Here is an 11,974-nt window from a genome sequence, read left to right on the forward strand (position 1 = left end):
TGCTGTGTTGTAAGCAGGTTTTGCTAAGTGGTAACTAGGCTTAGCTGTGTTGTAAGCAGGTTTTGCTAAGTGGTAACTAGGCTTTGCTGTGTTGTAAGCAGGTTTTGCTAAGTGGTAACTAGGCTTTGCTGTGTTGTAAGCAGGTTTTGCTAAGTGGTAACTAGGCTTTGCTGTGTTGTAAGCAGGTTTTGCTAAGTGGTAACTAGGCTTTGCTGTGTTGTAAGCAGGTTTTGCTAAGTGGTAACTAGGCTTTGCTGTGTTGTAAGCAGGTTTTGCTAAGTGGTAACTAGGCTTAGCTGTGTTGTAAGCAGGTCTTGCTAAGTGGTAACTAGGCTTAGCTGTGTTGTAAGCAGGTTTTGCTAAGTGGTAACTAGGTTTTGCTGTGTTGTAAGCAGGTTTTGCTAAGTGGTAACTAGGCTTAGCTGTGTTGTAAGCAGGTTTTGCTAAGTGGTAACTAGGCTTTGCTGTGTTGTAAGCAGGTTTTGCTAAGTGGTAACTAGGCTTTCCTGTGTTGTAAGCAGGTTTTGCTAAGTGGTAACTAGGCTTTGCTGTGTTGTAAGCAGGTTTTGCTAAGTGGTAACTAGGCTTTGCTGTGTTGTAAGCAGGTTTTGCTATGTGGTAACTAGGCTTTGCTGTGTTGTAAGCAGGTTTTGCTAAGTGGTAACTAGGCTTTGCTGTGTTGTAAGCAGGTTTTGCTAAGTGGAAACTAGGCTTTGCTGTGTTGTAAGCAGGTTTTGCTAAGTGGAAACTAGGCTTAGCTGTGTTGTAAGCAGGTTTTGCTAAGTGGTAACTAGGCTTTGCTGTGTTGTAAGCAGGTTTTGCTAAGTGGTAACTAGGCTTAGCTGTGTTGTAAGCAGGTTTTGCTAAGTGGTAACTAGGCTTTGCTGTGTTGTAAGCAGGTTTTGCTAAGTGGTAACTAGGCTTAGCTGTGTTGTAAGCAGGTTTTGCTAAGTGGTAACTAGGCTTTGCTGTGTTGTAAGCAGGTTTTGCTAAGTGGTAACTAGGCTTAGCTGTGTTGTAAGCAGGTTTTGCTAAGTGGTAACTAGGCTTTGCTGTGTTGTAAGCAGGTTTTGCTAAGTGGTAACTAGGCTTTGCTGTGTTGTAAGCAGGTTTTGCTAAGTGGTAACTAGGCTTAGCTGTGTTGTAAGCAGGTTTTGCTAAGTGGTAACTAGGCTTTGCTGTGTTGTAAGCAGGTTTTGCTAAGTGGTAACTAGGCTTAGCTGTGTTGTAAGCAGGTTTTGCTATGTGGTAACTAGGCTTAGCTGTGTTGTAAGCAGGTTTTGCTATGTGGTAACTAGGCTTTGCTGTGTTGTAAGCAGGTTTTGCTATGTGGTAACTAGGCTTTGCTGTGTTGTAAGCAGGTTTTGCTAAGTGGTAACTAGGCTTAGCTGTGTTGTAAGCAGGTTTTGCTAAGTGGTAACTAGGCTTTGCTGTGTTGTAAGCAGGTTTTGCTAAGTGGTAACTAGGCTTAGCTGTATTGTAAGCAACTTTTGCTAAGTGGTAACTAGGCTTAGCTGTGTTGTAAGCAGGTTTTGCTAAGTGGTAACTAGGCTTAGCTGTGTTGTAAGCAGGTTTTGCTAAGTGGAAACTAGGCTTAGCTGTGTTGTAAGCAGGTTTTGCTAAGTGGTAACTAGGCTTTGCTGTGTTGTAAGCAGGTTTTGCTAAGTGGTAACTAGGCTTAGCTGTGTTGTAAGCAGGTTTTGCTAAGTGGTAACTAGGCTTTGCTGTGTTGTAAGCAGGTTTTGCTAAGTGGTAACTAGGCTTTGCTGTGTTGTAAGCAGGTTTTGCTAAGTGGTAACTAGGCTTAGCTGTGTTGTAAGCAGGTTTTGCTAAGTGGTAACTAGGCTTAGCTGTGTTGTAAGCAGGTTTTGCTAAGTGGTAACTAGGCTTTGCTGTGTTGTAAGCAGGTTTTGCTAAGTGGTAACTAGGCTTTGCTGTGTTGTAAGCAGGTTTTGCTAAGTGGTAACTAGGCTTAGCTGTGTTGTAAGCAGGTTTTGCTAAGTGGTAACTAGGCTTTGCTGTGTTGTAAGCAGGTTTTGCTAAGTGGTAACTAGGCTTAGCTGTGTTGTAAGCAGGTTTTGCTATGTGGTAACTAGGCTTTGCTGTGTTGTAAGCAGGTTTTGCTAAGTGGTAACTAGGCTTTGCTGTGTTGTAAGCAGGTTTTGCTAGGTGGTAACTAGGCTTAGCTGTGTTGTAAGCAGGTTTTGCTAAGTGGTAACTAGGCTTTGCTGTGTTGTAAGCAGGTTTTGCTAAGTGGTAACTAGGCTTTGCTGTATTGTAAGCAAGTTTTGCTAAGTGGTAACTAGGCTTTGCTGTGTTGTAAGCAAGTTTTGCTAAGTTGTGACTAGGCTTTGCTGTTTGTAAGCAGGTTTTGCTAAGTTGTGACTAGGCTTTGCTGTGTTGTAAGCAGGTTATGCTTGAGGATCGACCATAGTCGCTGTACCAAGCTTTGTGCGCCTTAGTGCTAACTTCCCGCATTGTTTTTGTCTCCGTTTAAATCTACTTCTTTATTTCTCTCTCTTTCCTTGTATTTCTTTCCCTTTCTCTCCTTCCTTTGTCTCACTCTCTCTCTATTTCTCGCTTCCTTCCTCTTCCTTTCTATCTTTTTTTTAAATCTGAAGCATTTTGTAGCGAACCCCAGACGCTTTGAGCGTATCTATCTATCTATCTATCTATCTATCTATCTATCTATCTATCTATCTATCTATCTATCTATCTATCTATCTATCTATCTATCTATCTATCTATCTATCTATCTATCTATTAGCCGCCTACGTCTGGGTGCTCTGGTAATTGCCTCCTTAACCTGGTGTAGAAGAAAATTGGCATGGGAGGGTAAGGGGTTTGACAAATATGACTATCGGGTCATGACATCAATAACGTGAAAATCCTGTCGCACACGTCGTCAAACTCTTTCCTCCAGACACATGTGGAAAATACTTGCTTACCACGGGCTGTGGCATAGGGTTGTGCGCCACAGGTGATTGACAGTCTATATCCGCCCAGGAACGGCGAGAACTGACATTGGTAATTTAAATGCGAGAGCGTTAAGAGAAACCGCCATCGGCAGCGTTGACCCGACCAATGCAAAGAATAAAAATTACGACGCCAGCAGGAATCTGGCCCAAGCATTCTGCGTGGCAGTCAGGTATTGTACCACAGAGCCACGCAAGGTCTAGGAACTGCTTTGTAAAAAGACCCTATGCAGGCGTAATGTCCATGCGACGTCAGTTGTGGTTGTAGTGCTGGCTATCCAATTTTATAAAAAAGCAATTAACACTACATATTTACTCCTTCAATACAGGCGCCATGTCAGGTTAACGTCCATTGTGGTTCCGGTGTTGGCTCCGCTTTTATAGCAGTCTAATAAACATTACATTTGTATTCCTGTGATTCAGCAAGCTATATTCAAGCGTTGCTGCACCCCGGAGGAATACGCTAACCAAAGTTGCGCGTGATATTCACATCATCGCACCCTAAAGTGTACTTCGTTTCGATAACAGTGACGTATAGTGCTGACGTTACGTCAGACCATAACTTACCCTTTTAACGCCAGTGTTGTGGACGTGCTCGGTAAGCCCACGATGTGTACGCAACTACTACTACACTTACAAAAACACGTCCATTCACCTCGTAACGCTTGGCTCAAAGCCAAAAAAATGCAGCATAGAACTACTCCTTGACTGATTTGCATGAAACCGATTTCCACAAGGTGTGGGACCTGCGATTTTTTTTCTCTCTCTATTTCTTTTTTCCTCTTTCTTCAATTATATCTCTTTCCTTCTTTCTCTTTCGGCATTTCTTTCTCTCAATTTCTCTCTTTCCCATTCATTATATGCTACGCTTTACTCTCTCCCCTCCTCCTTTCTCTTCACACCCTCACTTTCCTTTCTAGCCCTTGCTATACGAGACTACATACAAGGCTATCAGTGTTCTGCCAGCGTGCCTGGACAGCCGAGTGGTTAAGCCGCTTGCCTTCGGATCGTGGGTACGCTGGTTCGAATCCCGCCGCTTCGTGAGGATTTGTTTTCTTTCTCTCTCTCTTCCCTCACCCCCGTGCTATACGCCGAACAAATCGGCATTTGCCCAAATCTGTGGCACACACCCGTTCGTGATGATAATAGTTTTTTGGGTCACGACGTTAAGCCGAGTTAGAAGAGCCTCGCTGTTAAAAAGAGTGTTTGCGGGACTCGCCCTACTGACGGCTACGGTGTATTGCGGAAAGGGCGCGTGAAGGAAACGTCTTGTAGAATGTTTGGTATCCCGAAGATGTATGCAACACCACAGCAGGCTCGACAAGTGCGAAATGAGACGCAACGATACAATGAGACGCTACGAGATGCGTCGTATTTTCAGGTCACACTGTAGTCTTTATGTATCGCCACTAAGGATTTCGCCTTTTAATGCAATGACAGCGACAAGCTGGTTGATTTTCTAGTTTAAATATAAAAAAGTGTGAAATTACGGAATAGGAAGCAACATAATAAATGCACGTCACCTCAAGTAAGTACCTGCTAAATGTATTCATTTTTGAAAAACTGGCCGCTCATGCATCCTGTGAAAGCCTCCGAGACGAGTTACTCTCGCAGATAATTCGCCTGCAACGCTTTTTGAGATGTGGCCTTCATAAAGCATGGGCGCGCCAGTCTCGCCCACGTGGCCTATAGTGAAATACGTGTTCTTTAAAACTGGAGCCATAGTGTTCTACGAGTAAAGACAAAGCGCATTCTCCATCGTACAAATAAAATGACAATCGCTTGCACAGTTGCCCACCTGTAAGTCATGGTCCAGTTAATAGTATTGTTGAGACTCTTGAGCAAGGCCACGGGAGTGTGCCACGGCGGCTCTAAGGACCAGTAGACCCATTTTTGGAAAAGGGCCCTCTCTTCTGGCATCTCTTCCGGATTCAGGTCATGGCCGTAGAAGACAACGGCGTCGCTGACCTTCAGCATGCGCCGGTGATTGGCGATGTAGCAGCGATGAGGACACCCTTTGTACTCTAGCTCGGCGACTCCTTCCTCTGTGAGATCCGAAAACCAATCGTCATAAATTTTCGTCCAGAATAAGGTTCTCGGCAAATCTGGCTTCCCATCGTTCATCGTGCGCTGGTGGAAGGGCGTCCAGGCGCTGTCTTTTTCCCGACTGCCTGCGAAATGTAATGATCCACATTTTTGTCAGAGCGTGCAAGAAAGTTGAAGGAGAGGGCATTTAAGCACCTCACGTCCAGTGAGGAATTATGACTCAGCGTACGTTATGTCCAGTTCTTATCAAGACGGAGTAGCAAACAGCGCTGTAAGACGCAGAGAGAAAAAAGGAAGACAGGACAGCACTTCTTGTCTCGATTGCTCTCTGTCATGTTTGAGTCATATACCAACCAGCTGTACTCATGCTCTGTTATGACTGAACAAGCTATAGTCTAGCGTGACTCATCCCCGCAGCAACAGTAGCAGAAAGCTTTTTTTTTTTTGCTTGTGAAGTACCAGAGGCTGGACCCCTCAGTCGAGGGCCCCATTTACTGCTGCGATCCGGCTGGCCCGCCAGTCCAGCAGAAACACGCCCATGAGCGCTTCTTACACTTCGTTTCAATTAAGGTGAAGCATTTTCTGCAATATAAGTGCCTGCCGGTGTTACGTCAGACTATCAGCCACCCTTTAGACGCCAGTGCAGTCAGCGTGCCTGGTAAACCAACAATATACACACTACTCAAATTACACAATTGACGTCAATCCACCTTGTAAAGACATAGCTCAAAATGCTACATAAGCAGCTACTCGCCAACTTATTCGCAAAAAATCGATTTTCACAATGCATCGAATCTGTCGGTATCTGTTTCTTCTCCTGCCTACGGAAGCATTAGCGTTTGGGAGGAATTCAGGTTTTACACTGAGAGTATCAATGAGCCAAACAACACCTTGACTGATGATAAGACGGAATTGCTGACGGTTTCTTATAGACAAGTCTGCATAGTATTAAACTTAACAGTATCACTGCGTGGCTTCTCGGCACTGGCGTAGGCAGCGAACTTTTCTGTGCGCTCGCCGCTGCACTGCTGCTCCTCCAAAACTCATTGCGGTGGCCTGTAACGCGCTCTATTGTATGTCGCGCGCTGAAAATACACCGGCATGGGCTGACGTGGAGTTTAGCTAGCCGACTTTAGCTGTGCTTCGGTACTTTGTGGAAATTGGTCGCCATAACCGTCGGCTTCGTCGTCGCTCGCTCGCGAGCAGTTTGCCACCGTTCGTGGCGGCGGCTGCTGCTGCTGCTGAAAAACATTTATTTACAGATGTTATTTACAGGGAGGGTGGGAGCGGCCCTTAAGGGGCCGCCCCGTACAAATACTAGGTGGGCTCCCTCTTACGGGAGCCCATTGGCGATGGCCGCGGCCCGGGCCCGCTCGACCATGGCCTGTTGGGCCGTCAGGTCAGAGCAGCCGAGCAGGGCTGCCTCCCAGTCCTCCCGCGAAGGGTTGGGTAGTGGGCCCCGCTTTCGCTCGCTCTACTGCTGCTTGCTCGAGGTCCGCCGGTTCGCTAGCGGCAGCGGCGGCTGGCGGGCTTGCTCGAGCTGTACGATGCCGCTCGCAGAAATCTCGCCGACGCGTTGGTGAGGCCTCGGTGTGATGGCTGCGGCTGCCGCACTGAAGCTTTTGCTCTATGTCACTCGACATGCGTCTTTAATGATGTATGAAATCACGGTGAAATTGTTTGATGCTATATTTCAAAGGTGTGCTTTTATTTCACCTTTCACGTATTTACCATGTGCGCGCATCTTCATTCTCTCTGTAGCGTGTGAATAACTATTTGCAATCTTATTTGGTGCTTTGCAGGACGCAGCCGTTGTCGACAACGTGCAGAATGTTGTAAGCGCTGGCGCCTGCAATGCCAGTCATCTATCGCTTCCATTCGAGCAGCTTCACAAAGAGGACTCTAGGAGATATGAAAACGCGGGTGGACCTGTATTGGACATTTGACACTGAATTCACTGAAAGAAAGCATAAATTTCATATATATATAGAAAAATAAAACATTTTATTGTCTTACATTTGTCTTTCGTTGTCGCACTGGCTGCGAAAGCAGTGAAACTCGCATGACTAAATATTTTTTCTCGTGTTCTTTTGCGCGCAATTTGTTGTTCACCACGGAAAAGAACACGCGAGAAAGGTATTAAGACTTGCGGAGAGTAACTGTAGAAAATCATCTCTGGGGTTTAACAGATGATTTGAACTGGGAATAAAAAGTTCATCCGAACGGAGTATTTGAACAGACCGACCATTCGTCCGGCGAGGTGCAAATGAGGGGACTAACAGTTGCTCGGGAAAATGTAAATATGAGGAATAAATGTTGGTCCATTGAGGTGATCTGTGGCGACTAACTGTTGCCTGGTAAGGTGTAAATGCGAGGACTGAATGTTAGTCCGTTGAGGGGCAACTGTGGGGACTAACACTTGTCCGGTTAGGTGTGAATGTGACGACTAAATGTTAGTCCATTGAGGCTATCTTTGGGGACTAGCTGTTGCCCGATAAGGTGTAAATTGGAAGACTAAATGTTAGTCTATTGAGGTGATCTGTGGGTTCTAACTGTTAGACCCGGTGCTGTTAGTCCTTATATTAATTAATGGTTGTGGCAGCCCCATAAGTCCCCAAAAGGACGAACCACGCACCTTTTAACACCCTTTTGCCTTATAGTGCCGCAGGCTATAGCGCACTAGCTCAGGCCGACCTCTCTGCTTTCTAATAAATTATTTGTTCTTCTATCGAGCTGGAATACAACCCATGCATATTCGTGGCAGTAAATTATACATCAGTAGACCCACGCCAGTGTTTGAAACTCCTTTGCACAAAGACACCATACAAGCGTCACGTGGAATGAGAAACACGCTAACAGATGTATTATTGCGCGGCAGAAGCATTGAATCGCACCAGGCGTCGTACCATCTTAACTGCATAGCGAAGTGGTGTTTTAAAACTTCCAACGATTCACGAAGGGCTCCTATAATGCATCGACTGTCACCATAATCAGCCAAAGCGTAAACATAGTTTGCAGATACGTAGGTGTTCGTAGTGCCTTACAGATGCGTAAGGGGCAATTTGCTCCGTCGCACAATGTTTAATTATGGCACCGTGGGTACTTCGCAACTTTACTTGCAGTAGGTGCCCTCAGACAGTTTACAACGGCCAATGTCACGCGCGCAGAAGCCCTTTCCCTCATGCCATGGTTACGGTGTCTGCCCAGAAGCGAAGCATGATAAGCATATAAGAAGACGATGCGAAAAGTCTCCTATGACGCGCTCCTGTGCCAGTCTAAAAGGCGAAGCTTAGACGTCCTTCAAGTTTCCTTTTATGGCAAGAAAATCAGCTGCAACCTCGCCACTGCTGTCCCAGCCAGGTAATGCTTGTGGTTAGCATGCGACTAGCTGCATGTCTTTCCTTCTCGCACCCTACTATTGCGCGATGTGTGTGAAAAAAAATTCGGCAGATCCGACGTACCGTGGGAGTCGATGTTATGCGAAGCATGCGGCGGGTAGGTGACTGCGGCATAACCTTTTTTACGGAGCGACACGTTACAAAATGAAGGTAAAGATTTGTATAAATTTTATACGCACACATATATATGTTGAAGAGCCGCATATGTGTTATATACGCCAGTTGTTTACGGTTGGGTAACGCTGCCAATGACAACGTGTGTATTACCTTCACCAGAAGCGGTAAGTTGATATGTATAGTGCTTATACGTGACCCGAGAACGCACGCACGTTTCATGAACCCCAGTGCATGTGTGCAAGAAGTTCTTGACAGCTCTTGAACAAGGGCATCATCACCGTCATCAGTGAGCACCAGCAGCTGGTCAAGACTTGTTATAGGATCCGGTCGTGATCGTGGTGACGAGAGGTCCATGTGTAGTGAAGTGTGGTATAGTAGAGCTGTTGGAATTCGTGGATGCCTCGGTCATTTTGTCGACAAATTGTCGGTCGATAGAGACGGCGACATGTCGGAACCTGAAGCGTTGGTGAGGTATAGGCCGTCCAGGCTGGTAGGCCTGGATAGTGCTACGTAGACCAACATCAGTGGATGGTGTTTGTCGTATTCGTAGACTACCTGGACGTATATGGCCTACGTAGCCTAGTCTACAAAGCGGTTGTCAATCAATCTGGCATCATCCTCGGTCAGCATGCGGTCATCGCTCAGCCTCGTAAGAAATGAAGAGGACACCGCGTCGTTCTGGTGGACGAAGTGCACTTGACAGTGCGGTGATGTGGATATCATATGTAACTTTCGTTAATGTATTCCTCCGGGGTCGAGCAATGCTTCAATATAGCTTGCTGAATCATAGTTATATAAACGTAACGTTTATTAGACTGCTATAAAAGCGGAGCCAACACTGGAACTACAGACGTCAATCTTATATGACGCCTCTATCGTAGGGTTTACACATCGTAGAGTTACCATGTAGCGTTTCTTGCTTTATTGTAAAATTAGATAGCAAGCACCACAGCCAGAATTGACGTTGCACCGCTATTACGCCTGCGTAGGCTGTTTTTCCAAACCAGTTTACAGACCTGGCGTGGCTCAACGGTAGAATACCTGATTGCCACGCAAAATGCTTGGGTTCGATTCCTGCTGGGATCCTAATTTTCATTCTTTCCATTCGTTGAGTCAACGCTGCCGATGTTGGTTTTCCTTAACGCTCTAGCATTTAAGTTACCAATCTGTGTTCTCGCCGTTGCTGGGTAGATATAAACTGTCAGTCACCTGTGGCGCATACCCGTACACCGCGGCCCGTGGTGAACGGGTATGTGCCACACGTGGCTAGTGGAAAAGGTTTGACGACGTACGCAACAGGACTTTAACGTTATTCATGTCATGACCTGGCAGTCACATTCGTCAAATCCTGTTACCATCCCATGCAAATTTTGGTCTACACCAGGTTAAGGAGGCGATCATGAGAGCACCCAGACGTAGGCGGCTAGATAGCTAGATAGATAGATACGTAGATAGAAACGCTCAAAGTGCCAGATGTTCGCTAAGAAATGCTTCGCATTTAAAACCAGCGCACCGGGGACTCTTGCACGCAGTACACGACCACTGGAGATACTTTATAGTCGTTCCATTTCTTTCGCGATGCCATTTGTATTAACGGTGAAATAGCCCCCACGTGTGGCGAAGTGTGGTCGTTGAGCATACCGGCTGCAATTGGGGAAAAACTGCTCCGCGACTACAGCCTCTACTCTACAAGGGGATGATGGGGACATGATCCGAACAGCGACAACGCCCACGTCGTCGAGGGCCTCTAGCAAGAACTTGCTCTCTCCTACTGGTTTTTTTAAGGTCGATCACATATACCGTCATACGTAGCTGACGGTATGTTTTAGGGCAGGCGCCATGGGTTGGCGGCCAACATCAACCGTCACCTCTCCGTTGCCGAATTCCGGGCCTGTCTCTAGAGAAACATTGTTTACACAATTTGCGTGATTTTTTACACGTGAAACATGAATTTCACTATATTTTATTTACAACAGTTGTGCAAATCACAGGTACTGCAGCCAAGCACTCTCATAAGCTGGTGTCTAAAGTAGTTGACCTTCAGCTTGTTCAGAGCTATTCGTCGTCCAAGAGAACAGACTTTTGGGCTAGTTGGTTCGTTACATTCATTGAAGCCATAGCCCCGATAAGACAGGAACCACATCCTCTTTCTGTGGTCCCTGTCTTATCGGCACTATGACTTCAATGAACTATTCGTCGTCATTTTAGCGAAAATTGATGTGCGTTCATGTACTGCTTGCAAACAAATGTTACAAGACTAAACATGTGCACCCCAACCCATAAGGTGAGGTGCGGGGCGCACGAGCGTGCACGTTCCCACCTTCCAGTGCGCAAGCACTGGGAGGTGGGAACCAGTTGATCGAAGTGTGAAGTCGTCTTCCAGCTTCGTTCAAGTGCATCCCACCTTCTACCACCAACCACATTCCCTTATCCGACTAGCGTCGAGTCGGCAGAGTTAACCACCGCTCGACCCGTAAACTGTCAGGGTGGGCGTTTTTCGTACCACGTTATCCGTTAGATTTTAGTTCATTGGACTCTGCGTAACAGCAAAGAGAACGCGTGCAGTGACGTAGCAGCTACTGTTCTGGTATAAATACGTACCCGTCGTCGTTTTCGTCATTGTTGTGTTTGTTGGGGTTCTTGTGGTCCTTGTGGTCGCAAGGGCCTCGGGCTTCTGGCTAATCTTCTGTGGCAATCCTTCTTTTGGATTGGGCTGAGATACCTTTGCTGATTCACCTCGGTATTTGTCGTAGTAAACCCATAAGGCGTAGTAGGTCACCCCCGCCGTCACGATTACGGCGATAATAGTGGTTACGCCTGGACGCCTCATTACTTGTTTCCAGTACTGCGGAAGAAAGAACAAACGCACTGACATAAAGGTATGCCGAAGGAAGTCGAGGATTGCTAGTGGCCAGTTCTATGAAAGCAAACGGATCACATGCGCACGGTCTAGTGAAACATAAATCCATGCTTTCTCTAATTCGCATGGAGTCGATTTCATGCTGTTGGTCGGTACATTAGTAGTGTTTGTAAACATTTTATAGAAAAATAATGTGAATATCTGTAAATTGAAGTCAGCAATATGAAGCATCTCCTTGTTCTTTACGCGTTCATACTCACGTCTGCTCAAGTTCAGTAGCACCGTAGTCCTTATTCTCTTTCCCTTATTTGAACGCACTCAATTTGACAAAATAACTCTTCTCCATATTCTCATCCCATTACTATTACCATTGCTCACGTGCACTCGCGATGGCGACTACAAAATAGCAGCAGTGTAGTCCCTACTAGCATTTACACAGCAACGGTCGCTGACGTGCTTTCAATCACCCAGAGTCGCTCGCAGTGTTATTTGCTACCATCCATTGAGCTGGTCTTATTTGGTTCTCATCCACAGGAGCATTTCGTCATTTGTATTTACGCATGTCAGTGAGATTCAGT

At 46.2% G+C, this 11,974-nt stretch overlaps 1 protein-coding gene across 2 annotated transcripts in view; it reads right to left on the minus strand.

The window, feature by feature from the left end:
• LOC119386783 (alpha-(1,3)-fucosyltransferase C) overlaps window positions 1-11,379 on the minus strand; it is a 75,601-nt gene extending 64,222 nt beyond the window's left edge. The window contains exon 1 of one of the 2 annotated variants that reach the window (XM_037654056.2): window positions 11,273-11,379. In XM_037654056.2, coding sequence (XP_037509984.2) covers window positions 11,273-11,366 — 94 coding nt within the window. In that variant the 5' untranslated portion in view covers window positions 11,367-11,379. Of the gene's footprint in view, window positions 1-4,773; window positions 5,137-11,272 lie in introns of those variants that run through there. The other variant, XM_049413240.1, reaches the window with a different exon arrangement.
• Window positions 11,380-11,974: the final 595 nt, after the last annotated feature.

Source organism: Rhipicephalus sanguineus, chromosome 3 (genome assembly GCF_013339695.2).
Source record: "Rhipicephalus sanguineus isolate Rsan-2018 chromosome 3, BIME_Rsan_1.4, whole genome shotgun sequence".
NCBI lineage: Eukaryota > Metazoa > Arthropoda > Arachnida > Ixodida > Ixodidae > Rhipicephalus > Rhipicephalus sanguineus.